The sequence below is a fragment of the Herpailurus yagouaroundi genome, unplaced genomic scaffold (assembly GCF_014898765.1).
Source record: "Herpailurus yagouaroundi ecotype Mexico unplaced genomic scaffold, PumYag 140, whole genome shotgun sequence".
NCBI lineage: Eukaryota > Metazoa > Chordata > Mammalia > Carnivora > Felidae > Herpailurus > Herpailurus yagouaroundi.
Window position 1 is genome coordinate 3,484,993 of NW_024412395.1, and position 18,070 is coordinate 3,503,062.

Sequence of the window (18,070 nt, forward strand, 5' to 3'; positions counted from 1 at the left end):
TATACTTTCTGTTGGCTGGATTATTTCACTTAGCAAAATGTCCTTAAATTTCATCCAAGTTCTAGCATATGTCAAAATCTTTTTTTTAAACTGCTGAATCATATTCCTTGTATGTATATACCATGTTTTATTTATCCATTCATCTGCCTCTAGACACTTGAGTTGCTTTTACTTTTTGCCTCATGTGAATAATGCTCTTATGTGAACGTGGGTATACAAATACCTGTTTGAGTCCCCACTTTCAATTCTTTTGGGCATATACCCAGAAGTTAATTTCTGGATTTGTGGGAGTGAAATTGCTAAATAATATGGTAACTTAATTTTTAAATTCTTTTAAGTTTATTTACTTATTTTTTTTAGTTTACATCCAAGTTAGTTAGAATATAGTGCAATAATGATTTAAGGAGTAGGCTCCAGTGATTAATCCCCTATGTATAACACCCACTGCTCATTCCAAGTGTCTTCCTTAATGCCCCTTATCCATTTATTCCATCCCACTACCCACAACCCCTCCAGCAACCCTCAGTTTGTTCTCTGTATTTAAGAGTCTCTTATGTTTTGTTCCCCTCCTTGTTTTTTATATTATTTTTGTTTCCCTTCCCTTATGTTTATCTGTTTTGTCTCTTAAAGTCCTCATTTGAGTGAAGTCATATGATATTTGTCCTTCTCTGACTGACTGACTTCGCTTAGCATAATACCCTCTAGTGCCATCCATGTTGTTGCAAATGGCAAGATTTCATTCTTTTTGATTGACAAGTAATACTCCATTGTATGTATATACCACATCTTTATCCATTCATCCATCGATGGACATTTGGGCTCTTTCCATACTTTGGCTATTATTGATAGTGCTGCTATAAACATTGGGGTGCATGTGTCCTTTCGTAGCAGCATACCTGTATCCCTTGGATAAATAACCTAGTAGTGCAGTTGCTGGGTCGTAGGGTAGTTCTATTTTTAATTTTTTGAGGAACCTCCATACTGTTGTCCAGAGTGATTGCACCAGTTTGCATTCCCACCAGCAGTGCAAAAGAGAGCCTCTTTCTCTGCATCCTCGCCAACATCTGTTGTTGCCTGAGTCATTAATGTTAGCCATTCTGACAGGTATAAGGTGGTATCTCATTGTGGTTTTGATGTGTATTTCCCTGACAATGAGTGATGTTGAGCATTTTCATATGCCTGTTGGCATCTGGATGTCTTCTTTGGAGAAGTGTCTATTCATGTCTTTTGCCCGTTTCTTCACTGGATTATTTATTTTTTGGGTGTTGAGTTTGATAAGTTCTTTTTTTTTTTTTTTAATGTTTATTTATCTTTGAGACAGAGACAGACAGAACATGAATGGGGGAGGGTCAGAGAGAGAGGGAGACACAGAATCCGAAGCAGGCTCCAGGCTCTGAGCTGTCAGCACAGAGCCCAACATGGGGCTTGAACCCACGAACCATGAGATCATGACCTGAGCCAAAGTTGGAGGCTCAACTGACTGAGCCACCCAGGCATCCCTGATAAGTTCTTTGTAGATTTTGGATACTAACCCTTTATCTGATATGTTGTTTGCAAATATCTTCTCCCATTCTGTCAGTTGCCTTTTAGTTTTGCTGATTGTTTCCTTCGCTGTGCAGAAGCTTTTTATTTTTGATGAGGTCCCAGTAGTTCATTTTTGCTTTTGTTTCTCTTGCTTCCAGAGACATGTTGAGTAAGAAGTTGCTGTGGCCAAGATCAAAGAGGTTTTGTCTGCTTTCCCCTAGGGATTTTGATGGCTTCCTGTCTTACATTTAGGTCTTTCATACATTTTGAGTTTATTTTTGTGTATGGTGTAAGAAAGAGGTCCAGATTCGTTTTTCTGCATGTCGCTGTCCAGTTTTCCCAGCACCACTTGCTGAAGAGACTGTTTTTATTCCATTGGATATTCTTTCCTGCTTTGTGAAATATTAGCTGCCCATACGTTTGTGGGTCCATTTCTGGATTCTCTATTCTGTTCCATTGATGTGAGTGTCTGTTCTTGTGCCAGTGCCATACTGTGTCGATCATTACAGCTTTGTAATACATCTTGAGGTCCAGGATGGTGATGCCCCCAGCTTTAGTTTTCTTTCTCAGGATTGCTTTGGCTATTCAGAGTCTTTTCTGGTTCCATACAAATTTTAGGATTGTTCTAGCTCTGTGAAGAATGCTGGTGTTATTTTGATAGGGAAGTTGATTTATTTTTGAGAGAGTGAAGGAGGGAAAGAGGGAGAGGGAGAGGGAAGGAAGGGAGAGAGAGAGAGAGAGAGTGAGTGAGCGAGAGAGAATGAATCCCAAGCAGGATCTGCTCTATCAGCACAGAGCCCAATGTGGAGTTCATCGTCACGAACTGTGAGATCGTGACCTGAGCCAAAATCCAGATTTGGATGCTGAATTGACTGAGCCACCTAGGTGCCCCTTAATTTTTTATTTTTTGAAGAACTGCCATAATGTTTTTCTAAGTGACTGCACCATTTTACATTCCCACCAGTAGTGCAGAAGAGTTTCAGTTACTTCACATCTTTGCCAACCTTTATTATGTTTTGCTTTAAGTTTATTTGTTTATTTTAAGGAGAAAGAATATGTGCACCACATCCACATGCAAACAGAGGAGGGACAGAGAGAGAGGGAGAGAGCAAATCCTAAGCAGGGTCTGCACTGTCAGCCCAGAGGCAGATGCGGGTCTTGGCTTGATCTTGTGGCCTCATGACTCTGGGATCATGACCTGCACCAAAATCAAGAGTTGGATGCTGAACTAACTGAGCCACCCAGGTGCCCCTTGATAGTCGTTATCGTAATGGGTGTGATATGGTATTTCATTATGGTTTTAGTTGGAATTTATTTCCCTAATGATTTGTGATGTTAAGCATCTTTTCATATTCTATTGGCCATTTGTATATCATCTTTGGAGAAATGTCTATTCAAGTCTTGTGCTCATTTTTTATTTATTTTTTATTATTTATTTATTTATTTATTTATTTAGTGTTTATTTTTGAGACAGAGACAGCATGAGCAGGGGAGGGGCAGAGAGAGAGGGAGACAGAATCTGAAGCAGGCTCTAGGCTCTGAGCCGTCAGCACAGAGCCTGACGTGGGGCTTGAATTCACAGACCGCAAGATCATGACCTGAGCAAAGTCAGACACTTAACCGACTGAGCCACCCAGGCGCCCTGTTGTGCTCATTTTTTAATCACATTATTTGTTTTTTGTTGTTGAATTGTGAGAATTTATTCTGGACATTAACCTCTTCTCAGATCAATGATTTTTAAATATTTTCTCCCATTCTGTGGATTGCCTTTTAATTGTTGACTGTGTCTTTTGATGCACAGAAGTTTTAAAATTTTTTAACTGCTTTAATGAGGTATAATTGATATAAAAAAAAACTATCTATTTGGTGTTGTATAATTTTATTAGTTTGGACATATAACAGGTACCCGTGCTACTACCACAATTAAGGTGATAGACATATCCAGCACTTTCCAAAGATTCCTTATGTCTCCTTTCTTTGGTAGTGGAAGGAATACTTAAGGGTATAATACCATATCATTAGCTATAGGAACTGTGTTGTACAACAGATCTCTAGAACGTAGGCGTGTAGAATAACTGACACTTTATACCCATTAAATAACAACTTCCCATTTTTCCCACCTATCAGTCGTTGGAAACCACTATTTTATTCCCTGCTTCTATGAATTTGACTGTTTTAGATACCTTATAAAAATAGAATCGTGTAGTATTCTACATGACTGGATTATGTTACTTAACATAATACCTTCCAGATTCATCCATGAGAAGTTTTAAATTTTGATGAATTCCAATTAATCTATCTTTTTGTTGACAGTCCTTTTGGTGTCACATCTAAGGCATTGTTGCAAAAATTCTATGTCATGAAGCTTCTCCTTTCTATTTTCTTTGAAGAGTTTTATGGTTTTCACTATTACATTTAGGTTTGTGATCTATTTTGAGGTAATTTTTGTGTTTGGTGTAAGGTTCAGTCTACATTTTTTTGCATAAGGATATCCAGTTTTCCCATCACCATATGTTTACAAAACTGTCCTTCTCTATTAAATAGTCTTGTCATCCTTGTCAAAAATCATTTGACCATATATATGCAAGGGATTAATTCTGGACTCTTTTTAATTGGTCTGTGTGTCTTTTACACCAGTACCACACTGTTTTAATTACTGTAACTTTGTAGTAAGTTTTGAAATCAGAAAGTGTACATTCTCTGGTTTGTTCTTTTTCAGGATTGCTTTGGTTATTTGGAGTCCCTTGAGATTTCTATATGAGCTTTTGGGTGGATTTTTCTTTTCTGCAAAAAATGTCATGGAGATTTTGATAAGGATTGCATTGAATCTGTAGGTCACTTTGGTAGTATCAACATATTAATGGTGTTAAGTCTTCTAATCCATGAGCATGGGATATGTTTCCATTTATTTATATATTTTAAATTTCTTTTGGCAGCGTTTCTGGCAGTGTATCATTGTACAGGTTTTTCACCTCTTTGGTTAGGTTAATTCTGAGATATCTTACTCTTTTTGATGCTGTTGTAAGTGGAATTATTTTCTTAATTTCATTTTCAGATTATTCATTATGTAATGAGATGTAACTGATTTTTGTGTATTGATTTTGTATCCTGCAACTTTGGTGAATTTGTTTGTATGTGTGTAATCTTTAGACATTTCTATATATAAGATTGTGTCATCTCAAACAGAGATATTTTACTTCTTTCATTCCTATCTGGATGCTCATCATTTATTTTCTTGCCTAATTGCTCTCACTGGAACTTCCAGTATTGTGTTGAACTGAGGTGGCAAAGTGGGCATTTATGTCTTGTTCCTAATCTGAAGATGGTAAATCTTAGAGGAAAAGTCTTTCATCAGTAAGTGTGATGTTAGGTGTAGGCTTTTCTTATATGCTCTTTATTGCGTTTAGGAAGTTTCCTCCTATTAGTAGTTTGTTGAGTGTTTTTTATCATGAAAGGGTATTGAATTTTGTCAGATGCTTTTTCTTTTTTTTTTTTAATTTTTTTTTTTTTTAACGTTTATTTATTTTTGAGACATAGAGAGACAGAGCATGAGTGGAGGAGGGACAGAGAGAGAGGGAGACACAGAATCGGAAGCAGGCTCCAGGCTCTGAGCCATCAGCCCAGAGCCCGACGCGGGGCTCGAACTCAGGGACCACGAGATCGTGACCTGAGCCGAAGTCGGACGCTTAACCGACTGAGCCACCCAGGCGCCCCTGTCAGATGCTTTTTCTGTATCAATTGAGTGTATCTTGTGTTTTTTGCCCTCTTCATTATGCTAATGTGACCTGTTACATTGATTTTTTCATATATTGAACTATCTTTGCCTTTCAGCAATAAATCCCACTGTGTTATGGTGTATAATCCTTTTAATATGCTGCTGAATTTGGTCTGCTAGTACTTTGTTGAGGAATTTTGCATCAATATTCATAAGAGATAATTGTCCAATAGTTTTCTTTTAAATGTCTTTGTTTGGCTTTGGTATTAGGGTAATGTTGTCCTCGTCCAATGAGTTAGGAAATGCTCCTTACTCTTCAATTTTTTTGGAATGTTGCAGAATTTGGAAGAATTGTTTCAGAAGAAACCATGTGTCGATGTTTGATAAAATTCATTAGTGCAACCATCTGGTCCTGGGCTTTTCTTGTCAGGAACTTTATGATTACTGGTTCATTATCTTTACTACTCATAGGTCTGTTTAGATTTCCTAATCATTACTCATTCTTGGTAGGTTTTATGTTTCTAGAAATTTTTCCATTTCACCTCTGTTATATATGCAGTTTTTCATATGCAGTTGTTCATGCTGCTCTGATATGGTCCTTTTTATTCCTGTAATGTTCTCTTTCTGATTTTAATTTATTTGAATCTTTTCTGTTTTTCTTATTTTATTTTATTTTTTTAATTTTTTTTTCAACGTTTATTTATTTTTGGGACAGAGAGAGACAGAGCATGAACGGGGGAGAGGCAGAGAGAGAGGGAGACACAGAATCGGAAACAGGCTCCAGGCTCTGAGCCATCAGCCTAGAGCCCGACGCGGGGCTCGAACTCACGGACCGCGAGTTCGTGACATGGCTGAAGTCGGACAATTAACCGACTGCGCCACCCAGGCGCCCCACTGTTTTTCTTATTCTAACTAATGGTTTATCTTTTCAAAGAGCCAGCTCTTGGTCTTATTGATTTTCTTTATTGTTTTTCTCTTCTCTCTTTAATCTCTGGTCTAACCTTTATTACTTCTTTCCTTCTGTAAGCTTTTGGCTTAGTTTGTTTTTGCTTTACTAATTAAGATGTAGAGTTAGGTTGTTTTGAAATTTTTTTTTGACATAAATATAGCTCTAAATTTCTCTTAGCATTGTTTTTGCCATATCCTATGAGTTTTGGTGTGTTGTGTTTTCATTTTCATCTTTTTCAAGATATTTTCTAATTTCCCTTGTGATTTCTTCTTTGAAACATTGGTTAAGAATTTACTGTATGATTGCCACATCTTTATGACTTTTCCAGTTTTCCTTTTGCTGTTAATTTCTAGTTTCATTTCACTATGATTGGAAAAATACTTTGTCTGATTTTAATCTTATTAAATTATTAAGATTTTTTTTGTGTGTGGCCTAACATATGATCTATTCAGAAAAATGTTCCATGTGGACTTGAGAAGACTATGTATTATACTGTTTTTGGATTGAGTGTTCTGTATCGGTCTGGTAGGTCCAGTTGGCCTATAGTGTTCAAGTCCTGTATTTCCTTACTGATCTGAATGGTTGCTCTGTTATTGAAAGTGGGTATTGAGTTTTCTATTGTTACTGTGTAGGTATGTATTTCTCTTTTTTAATTCTGTTCATGCTTCATATATTTTGGAGCTCTGCTGTTTGGTGTATGTATGTTTATAATTGTTATATCTTCTTAATGAATTGACCATTTTCTCAATATTTAATGTCTTTTTTGTGTCTTATAACAGTTTTGACTTCTAGTCTGTTTTGTCTGATATTAGTGTAGCCACTCTAGCTCTCTCCTGGTTACTATTTGCATGGGATATCTTTCTGTCCTTTTACTTTTAGCCTATCATGTCCTTAGATCTTATAGACGCTGTATAATAGGATCATGCTTTTTAAATTCATTATGCCATTCTGAAATGATACTCAACATTATTGGCCATGAGGTAAGTATAAATTAAAACTAGTGAGATATTACATCGTCACCAGAATGACTAATAGGGTTGGTGAGGAGGTGGAAGAACTGGAACTCTCATACGTTGCTGGTGGGAGGATATAGATTGATAGCTACTCTAAGAAAGTGTTTGGCCATATATGCTAAAGTTAACTATGTGTGTGTCTTAGTGACCTAGCAATTCCTTCTGTTGGTATATATCCAACAGAAATATGTGTTTATGTTCACTAAAAGTTATGTTCAAGGAGGTTTGTAGAGCCTATGTTTGTAATAGTCAAGAACTGGAAACTTTTATGTCCATCAATAGTAGAGTAGGTGAATTAATTGAGATATAGTCACATAATGGAGTATTACACAGCAATTAAAATGAGCAAAATACTCATACAGATGATGTGGAAGAATCTCAGAGCTGTAACAGATATTGAATGAAAATAAATACAAAAGCGTATGTCTTCTGTGAATTAATATGAAAAGCTGGCAAAATCAGTCTATGGTAATAAATGTCAAAATGACAAAAATTAAAATAGGTTGTAGATAAGAACTTTCAGGTACAGATGTGATTCACCTTTGTTTAACTTTTCCTACTAACTTGTACCTTTAATTTTATATATTTTGATGTTTTTGCTAATTTCAACCTCAGAATATTGGGAAAGTACTGAACTGTTTGTTTATTTATTGACTGTTTTATTTATTTGGGAGAGAGAGTGTGAGCAGGGGAGGGGTAGAGAGAGAGAGAGAGAGAGGGAGAGAAAGAATCCCAAGTAGGCTCCTCGCTGTCAGTGCAGAGCCTGAAGCAGGGCTTGAACCCACAAACCATGAGATCATGACTTGAGCAGAAATTAAGAGTAGGATGCTTAACATACTGAGCCACCCAGGCATCCCCATAGTTGTTTTTATAAATGCAGCCTTGAACTGCTTTTCCATTAGACTGATGCCTTTTTTATTTAATTTGTGGTTTGGGGAATTAACTGTTTTTCCTGAAAGAGATGTTATTGATTTAAATGGAAAAAAATTTGTGTTCAGAATACTTTATTTTGGAGGTTAGTCAAGATTTGTCTTCAACATTTTAATTTAAAAATTGAAAAAGGCAGTTGAGAATTTAAATTTGTAGAAAGACAATATACTGAATAAATTCTTCTCGACCATTTTATGACATTCTCTGTGTCTATATGTATGGTAGGAGAATTTCCTATGCTAGCCATTTTCTTGAAAGGTGAACTGGAGTGACACATAGTATTCTAGAAAGTTTAAGTGAGAAATAAGAAGTGGGTATTCGGGTCCTAACTTTGCCCAGCTTTATGATCTTGAGTAAATTATATTATCTTTTTGTCTCTTCTAACTAATGCTGCATTGAATATTAGTGTAAACGTTTTTGTGTGGTTATATGTTTTTAGTATTCTTGGATATATACCTAAGAATTGAAATAGTGATTCATATAGTTTCAGTGTTTCCACATTTTCACCAACACTTGTCATTGTCTGTCATTTTGGTTATAGCCATACTACTGGGTGTGAATTAGTAGGATGCCATTGTGGTTTTGATTTGCATTTCCCTGATGACTGTTAATATTAAGCATCTTCTCAAGTGCTTATTGGCCATTTTATATCTGGGAGAAATGTCTTTTGAAATCTGTTGCCCATTTTATAATTGGGTTAGTTGTTTTATTATTGAGACCTTATATATTTTGTATCCTAGACCCTTATCAAGTATATAATTAGCAAATATTTTCTCCCAGTCTGTGAGTTGTCTTTTCACTATCTTGAGAGTGTCCTTTGATGCACAAAAATGTTTAATTTTGAGGAAGTCCATTTGTTGCTTGCGCTTGTAGGGTCACATTTAAGAAACTATTGCCTAATCCAAGGTCATGAAAATTTATACCTTTGTTCCCTTCTGAGAGTTTTTTTGGATTTAGCTTTTACATTTATGTATTTGATCGATTTTGAATTAATTTTTTGCATACTATATGAGGTGGGAGTCCAACTTAAGGCTTTGGCGTGTGGATATCCAGTTGTTCAGTGCCAGTGAACTGCCAGAACTGGGTGGCTCAGTCAGTTGAGCGTCCGACTTTGGCTCAGGTCGTGATCTCGCGGTCTGTGAGTTTGAGCCCCGCATTGGGCTCTGTGCTGACAGCTCAGAGCCTGGAGCCTGCTTCAGATTCTGTGCCTCCCTCTCTCTCTGCCCCTCCCCCGCTCATGCTCTGTCTCTGTCTCTCTCTCTCTCTGTCAAAAATAAACATTAAAAAATTTTTTTTATAAAGACTGTTCTTTCACTGTTATCTTGGCAACCTTGTCAAAAATCATTTGAGTGTAGATGTTTGGGTTTATTTCTGGATTCAGTTCTATTCCACCAGTCTCTATTCTTACGTCAGCATTACCATTGTTTTGATTGCTATAGCTTTGTAGTAAGCTTTGAAATCAGGGTGTGTGAATATTCTAACTTTATTTTTCTTTTGCAATATTGTTTTGGCTCTTCAGGGCCTCTTGTACTTCCAAATTTAAGGATCAGCTTTTCTGGGGATTGTACAAATTTAGGGATCAGCTTTTCTGGGGGCACCTGGGTGGCTCAGTTAAGTGTCTGACTTCTGCTCAGGTAATGATCTTGCAGTTTGTGAGTTCAAGTCCCATGTTGGGCTCTGTGCTGACAGCTCAGAGCCTGAAGCCTGCTTTGGATTCTGTGTCTGCCTCTCTCTCTGCCCTTCCCCTTCTCACCCTCTGTCTGTCTCTCTCTCTCAAAAATAAATAAACATTAAAAAAAATTTTTTTAAAAGAATTAGCTTTTCTATTTCTGCAAAAAAAAAAAAAAAAGGCCAATGGAATTTTGATACAGATTGCGTGGAATCTGTAGATCACTTTGGGAATATTCCCATCTTAACAATATTGTCTTTCATCTATGACCATGGGATGCCTTTCCATACATTTAGATCTTCAATTTTTTTCAATATTGTTTTATAGTTTTCAGTGTATATAAGACTTATTTTTCTTAAGTATATTCCTAAGTAATTTATTCTTTTTGATACTATAAATGGAATTTATTTTATTTTTTTATGTGACTTTTAAGAAAATCTTATTTAAGTTCCAGTATAGTTAACATGCAGTGTTAAATGAGTTTCAGGTGTACGGTGTAATGATTGAACAATTCTGTATATTTCTTTGCTTATCAAGGGAAGTATACTCTTGGGGTGCCTTGGTGGCTCATTTGCTTAAGCATCTGACTCTTGATTTCCGCTCAGATCATGATCTCACAGTTTGTGAGTTCAAGCCCCATGTCTGGCTCTGTGCTGATAGTGCAGAGCCTGCTGGGGATTCTCTCTCTCCCTCTTTCTCTGTTCCTCCCCCACTTGCACACTCTGTCTCAAAAACAAATAAATAAACATTAAAAAAAAGAATTTAAAGTGTACTCTTAGTTCCCTTCACCTATTTCATCCATCCCCTCCCACTTCCCCTCTGGTAACCATCTGTTTGTTCTCTGTAGTCTGTTTTTTGGTTTGTCTCTCTTTTTTTCCTTTGTTCATTTGTTTTGCTTATTAACTTCCACATATGAGTAAAATTATGTGTTATTTGTTTTTCTATAAAAACAGGAGTGCTTTTAGTCCTGTATCCAGTACAGTATTAAAAAGGAGTAGTAAGACTGGCCATCTGTTTCTAATCTTAAGGGGGCATGCATCTGGTCTTTCGCCATTAAGTATGATGTTAGCTGTGGGGTTTTTCATGGATGACCTTGATCACCTTGATGAAATTCCCTTATCTTTCTAGTCTTTCAAGTATTTAAGGTAGTTAGATTTTGGCAGATGCATTTTCTGTGTCTATTGAGATGATGTTTTTGTCCTTTTTTAATATTTATTACATTGATTTTTGTATGCTGAACCCTACCTTTTGTGGAATATATCCCACATGTTTGCAGTGTGTAATTCCCCCCCCCCCCCGCCTTTTTTTAATGTTCTGGATTAGGTTTGCTAGTATTTTCTTGAGGATTTTTATATCTGTTCACTTGGGGATCTAGTTGTCTTGTAATGTTTTTGTCTGGTTTATCAGTAATCAGTAATACTGGCTTCAGTTCTCTCTTTCTTTCTCTAGTTCTCTCTCTTTGAATAGTGGTAGTTTTTTCTTAAATGTTTGAAGGCATGTGGTTTGGACTTTTATTTGCAGAAAGATTTTCATTTCTAATTCAATCTCATTGATTTTTATATTGAATTCAGATCCTTGAGTTGGTTTAGGTAGTTTCTAGTAATTTGTGTCATCCAGATGACCCAATTTATTGGAAATACAGTTGTTCATAGTATTATCTTATTCTTTTCATTTCTGTAAGGTTGGTAATAATGCTCTGTCTTTAATACCTCAGTTTAGTTATTTGTGTCTTTTTTTTTCTTGGGTAGTCTAGCTAAATGTTTGCTAATTTTCCACTCTAATCCTTATTGTTTCTTTCCTTCTGCTTGTTTGGGTTTCAAATGCTCTTCTTTCTCTAGGGTCTTAAGGTAGAAGTTTAGGTTACTAATTTGAGATCCTTCTCATTTTCAATATGAACATTTACAGTTAGAAATTTATCTCTAAGTTGTACTTCAGGAACATCTAGTAAGTGTCAGTATATTTTGTTTTCATTTGCATTTATCTCAAAGCATTTTCTAATTTCCTCATGATTTCTTTTTTGATCCATCGATTCTTAAGGAGTGTGGTGTTTTATTTTCACATATTTGTGAATTTCCCAAATTTCCTTCTGTTTCTGATTTCATTGCATTGTTGTCAGGGAACAGACTTCATATAACTTCAGTCCATTTATACTTACTGAGATTAGTTTTATTGACTAACATGGTGTGTTTTGGAAAATGTTCTGTGTGCATTTCTGAAGAATGTGTTTTGGGGTTGAGTGTTCTGTGGAAGTTTTATAGTGTTATTCAAATCTTGTTTTCTCACTGATTTTTCTGTTTATATATTGTTGAAAATTGGGCATTGAAATCTGCAGCAATTATTTTTGAATGATCTATTTCTCCTTTCAATTCTGTAATTTTCTTCTTCCTGTATATTGAGTTTATTGTTACGTGCATACATATTTATAATTACTATAATATAGTATATACTATATTATAGTAATTATAATTGATGAACTGGCCATGTTTTCATTATAAGTGTTCTCCTTTGTCTCTAACAATTTTTGTATCTCTTTTGTCTTCTATTAGTATAGCACTGTAGATCTTTTCTGACTACTGCTTGCGTGGTATATCTTTTTCCATCTTTTTACTTTCAGTTTTGTCTTTGAATCTAAAGTTGTGGACAGCATATGGTTGGATCATGTTATTATTTTTTTTAAGTTTATTTATATGTTAGTGCTGATGGGGGAGGGGCAGAGAGAGAGAGGAAGAGAGAGAATCTCAAGCAAGCTCTGCACTGCCAGCACAGATCCCAACATGGGGTTCCAACTCACAAAACCATGAGATCATGACCTGAGCTGAAACCAAGAGTTGACACTTAACTAACTGAGCCACCCAGGCGCCCCACCCCAATCATGTTTTTTTCTTTTCTTTTCTTTTCTTTTCTTTTCTTTTCTTTTCTTTTCTTTTCTCTTCTCTTCTCTTCTCTTCTCTTCTCTTCTCTTCTCTTCTTTTCTCTCTTCTCTTCTCTTCTCTTTTCTTCTCTTTCCTTTTTAATTTTTTTAATGTTTATTTTAGAGAGAGAGACAGAGTACAAGCTGGGAGGGACAGAGAGAGGGAGACACAGAATCTGAAGCAGGCTTCAGCCTGAGCTGTCAGTACAGAGCCCGATGTAGGGCTCAAACTCACGAACTGTAAGATCATGACCTGAGCTGAAGTTAGATGCTCAACTGACTGAGCCACCCAGGCGTCCCACCTGATCATGTTTTTTTAATCTACTGTGCGAATCTCTATCCTTTAAATGGTTTGTTCATTCCACTTATATTTAATGTAATTACATATGGGTAGAATTACATCTGCTACTTTGTTTATATTTGTGTTTTCTGTGTTGTATCCATTTTGTACCACATTTTTCTATTACTGCTTTCTTTTGTGTTAGATATTTTCTAGTATGCTAATTTAATTTTATTTCTTTTGCCGCTTTTATAAAGTTTATTTTTACCAGTTGCTCCGGATGTTAAAATTAATAACTTAAAACAATGTAGTTTGGGGGCACCTGGGTAGCTCAGTGGATTAAGCATCTTATTCTTGATCTCAGTTTAGGTCAAGATCTCATAGTTCATGGGATTGAGCCTTATATCAGGCTGTGTTCTGACAGTGTGGAGCCTGCTTGGGATTCTCTCTCCCCACCCCCCCCCCCCGCCCTCCCCTGCCCTTGCATGCTTTCTCTCTCTCCTTCTCTCTCTCAAAATAAATAAACTTAAAAAAAAAATAACAAAAACCAAAAAATCATTATAGTTTGAGTTGATACCATCTTAATTACTGTGGTATGCAAACACTTTTATATAACACCATTCTTCCCCTTTGTGCTGTTACTGTTATATAAGTTATATTATTGTATCTTGTGTGCCCAACAAAACACTTCATATTATTGCTTTGTGCAGTTTCTTTAAACCTGTGTATTTCTTGTTGTTGCTTGTGGAGAAGAGTTAACATGGTAGGCCTCACTGCATATCCTTAGAAAGAACTGCTTAAAACATCCACCCTTGGCTAGCATCTGAGAACTTACCAGGGTCCATACCTGCCTAACTGATAAGAATGCTCGCTGTGCCTAAACTGCTTATACAAACAGTATAGTTTGTGCTGAATAGCTGCTTTTCTTCTGGGAGTTAGGAATTTTGGTGTATGCTAGGCAGAGGGTATGTATTGATCACTCCCTAATAAAAACCCTCAGTGCAGAGTTTCCAGTTTTTCCTGGTGTTGTCGTAACTGATTTCTGGGGTTGGGGGGAATTAAAGGTCTCATATGACTTTATTAAAAAAAGATCCTTAGGAGCTAGCCCTCACCTTCCCTGGTCTTTGCCCTGTTTGCCCTTTCCTTTAGCTTATTTTGCTTTGTGCCCTTTTGCTATAGTAAATTATAGCTGTCAGTACTACTGTGTCACTGAGTCTGTTGAGTTCTCTAGCAAGCTCTTGAAACTGGGTGTTCCATTACATACTGCTATAATAGATTACCATAAATTTGGTGGCTTAAAACAACATAAATTTATCATCTTACAGTTTGGGAAGTCAGAAGTCTAAAATGAGTCTAACTGGGCCAAAATCAAGGTGTCAGCATTGCTATGGTTCTTCTGGAGGCTGTAGAGAAAAATGCATTTTTCTTGCCTTTCCCACATCCTAGCAGCTGCCTGTATTCATTGGCTCATGGCTGTCCCATTCCATCTTTAAAGCCAACAATGAGTGGTCAAGCTATTCTTTTGCAGTACCACTCTGACACTTTCCTGCTGATTGTTTATTTATAAGGATCCCTGTGATTATGTTAGGTCCAGCCAAATAACCCAGGATAATCCTCTTATCTTAAATTTGTTAATTTATCATATCTGCAGAGTTCCTTTTGCCATGTTTATATATATATTTTTTAACGATTAAATGTGTTTATCTTTTTTTCTCCTCAGGCAGTAAAGAATGCTGATGGAAGAACCATTTTCCTAATTTTCAAATTGTTGAGCTGGTTGCCATGATGGGTGAGTTCAGACTAAAGGCAATTTTCATCTATAATTAAAGGATAAAATGGGGAAGAAAAATTTTTCTCTGTGTATATGACCAAACATTTTTATAAAGAAGTTTTATGATGTAATAGACTTCTGTAATGTTTTGTATTTAATAGATTTTAGATTAAAGCACTTTTTCAGTTAACTTACATGTTTGGAATGACCATTTCATGCAGGATATCCTAGTAGGGACATTCAAAATAAACTACTAAAATGGATTGAGATTTACTTAGAGTCTAATGGCCAGAGAGAATACTAGATAAGGAAACCTGACTTGTAAAGATTGAATAAATGCTGAAGAATGAATTGTTGTAACTACCCAACTATGTAATGTGGTATCATAATGTTAATGGCAAGGGAGGCTTTCCTAAAGTATGGGAGTGGGTTATAGGTTATTTACTTTTTTTTTCCCCTTTTCTCCTTGTTGAAGTTTCCAACGTGAGGCAAGGATTGGACAGGGAAACACTAGAAATAAATGGACCAAATGGCACCCACCCCATCCTAAATGGGGAAAAAATGGACTGAGTAGTTGGAAGCTAAGTTTTTAAATCTAAACTGATCCCATTTTCTTAATTCTGACATATACTTGTTCATGTTTATCTTTGTCACATTTTTCTTATCACTTGTTTAACAAACGTTATTATTCACTCTTACATGCATGTATGTGACAGTATAGGCTAAAGAGCTTAAATTTGTCAATGTTCTTTAGTGGAGGGTCTGTATGTTTTCAGTGTGTCTCCTTGTGGCAAGTGTGTAAGCCGAAGCTTCACCTTCCTGCTTTTTATTTTTTTTATTTTTATTTTTTTTATTTTTTATTTTTTTATTAAATTTTTTTTTTTTCAACGTTTATTTATTTTTGGGACAGAGAGAGACAGAGCATGAACGGGGGAGGGGCAGAGAGAGAGGGAGACACAGAATCGGAAACAGGCTCCAGGCTCTGAGCCATCAGCCCAGAGCCCGATGTGGGGCTCGAACTCATGGACCGCGAGATCGTGACCTGGCTGAAGTCGGACGCTTAACCGACTGCGCCACCCAGGCGCCCCACCTTCCTGCTTTTTAAATTTCTCTTCATTTCTCTTTTTGTAACCATGTGTGTAGTGCCATCATGTGGCCCAAATTCTCCGCCCAGCTTCACCTCCGGTTCCAAATTGGATATCTTTTACTGAACTCCTATCATCTTTTCATTTTGGTTGTTCTCACTTGCAGTCTGAGCTGTGTATTAATCAAATCCAGTTGTACCATCCTTCTCAAATAACACTTCACTATAGTAAGCAACAACACAAGGAATAGTCATTGCTTAAAAACTTATACAAAGGTATTCACAGAAAACTGAATATTTAAAAGTATGAATCATAGGTATTTGAATTTTAGATTGAGGATGTTCTCCTGTAGTTATTTTACAAGCATAATGAATAAGCATAGAAGGAATTTAAACCTTTCTGATAAAAGATTTTATTGAAATTATTTCCCAAATAATTTGTTTTTGTGTTCAGGTAAATGTCTTTTCAGCATGTCAGAAACCCACTGCTTCATCTGTGTGCCTTTGGTCAGACTCTGGCCTCATCCTGTAGGCATCCTCATTGCCTGTTTGATCAACTCATGATCTTTAAGAAATTTATAACCTGTCATATCTGCCTAGTACCAATGACCACCACAGAGATTCTTGATAGAGTAAAGCAGCCTAAGAATTGTTACAAGAGTGCTTATAGTGGATGTTCACCACTTTGCATGATCTTTTGTGAATTTGTTAGTTTGCATCTTGTCAGCGTCCTCAAAGTAAGTTTCTTATTGGGTACTTAGGTATATCATGTGATTCTTCCTCAAGCCGGAAAAAGAAGGAACTCAGTTAAATTGCCCTTTATATGCATGTCATCTCACTGAGAAGTTACTTTTATTCAAATGGTCCTCCTTACTTTTTTACATCTACGATAGGAAGCCGTACTTGGTGTTTTTTTTACTTTTATTTATTAAAAAATTTTTTTTTCTTAACGTTTATTCATTTTTTGGGAGACAGAGACCGTGCGAACGGAAGAGGGGGAGAGAGAGACACACATAATCCGAAGCAGGCCCCAAGCTCTGAGCTGTCAGCACAGAGCCCGATGTGGGCTCAAACTCACAAACTGTGAGATCATGACCTGAGTGAGCTGAAGTCAGATGTTTAACCAGCTGAGCCACTCAGGCACCCCCCATACTCATTTTTTTTAAACAAGGAAATTAGTATATGTAAATATGATAAGAGATTTAAGCCAGGCATCTGTTCATTTTGGTATTGTGATATTAAACATGGGAAAATATCTAAATTCAAGTGTTTAAGTTTTCTCTAATGAAGAAAATAATTAGAACATATATATGTACTTTTAAGTTTTCGAGTTCTTCTCTCTCGAATACTTAAAAGTATTACTTAAATACTTAAAAATCCAGTTAGGATTAAAGAGCTTACCTTTCTCGAGAAGGTTACATGAGAATATTTTATTCCAGTTGAGATCATTCTCAGCTTATTTTTTTCCTAAGGGCAGATTTATTTTTATCAATAAATGACATGTTCTGGCTTGGACCTGTGGACAGAACACACTTTGTGATTACATTATACCTGGCTGGCTCAGTTGCTGTTTGGCTAAGGTGACGTGATGAAATTATATTTTACAAAGAATATTTTGTGAAGGATTATAAAATGTTCTCTAAACCTGGAATTTACTGATAAAACCTTTGGCAGCATTAATTTTAATTTTAATTTTAATTTAATATGCAAGCAGTCTCATTATAGAGCAGAATATATTGAGTATTATAAAAAATTAATACATTAGGAAAGTCAGCTATTTTGTGTGTTTGAAAGTCTGATGAAGCCGTTGAATTGCCACATTCTTTTTAATGATTTCTCTTTACAGGGTAAAGCATGTTTTAATTATTACTACTCTGAAACATAAATTATTGCTCACCAAAATGGTTATATCTTAAAATGTAATCTGTAAAAGTCCTTCAATTCCTTTAGTGATTATTTGCTGATTATCATTAGTAGAATTGGTTTAATTCTAGTGATTTACTAGTGAAAATCAATTAAATTATCTCCAAACTTTCCCAGAGAGCATATAATTGGTATTACTAGGAGACTCAGACTTACAGTCTTAGAAAGAGATTTTTGATTTATTTGGAAGAAATTAAAAGTTCATGATCCTTTCACTCCGTTTTATGGATTCACCCCCTTTTTTTTTTTAAAGGAATGCATTTTTCTTACATTGTTACATTTTAAGTCGTTACTGGCTGAG

At 36.0% G+C, this 18,070-nt stretch overlaps 1 protein-coding gene across 1 annotated transcript in view; it reads left to right on the forward strand.

Annotated features, from left to right (window-relative positions):
* Positions 1-18,070, forward strand: part of MAP3K2 (mitogen-activated protein kinase kinase kinase 2) — a 98,288-nt gene that overhangs the window by 44,605 nt on the left and 35,613 nt on the right. The window contains exon 2 of the mRNA XM_040474757.1: positions 14,712-14,780. Coding sequence (XP_040330691.1) covers positions 14,774-14,780 — 7 coding nt within the window. The 5' untranslated portion in view covers positions 14,712-14,773. The remainder of the gene's footprint in view (positions 1-14,711; positions 14,781-18,070) is intronic.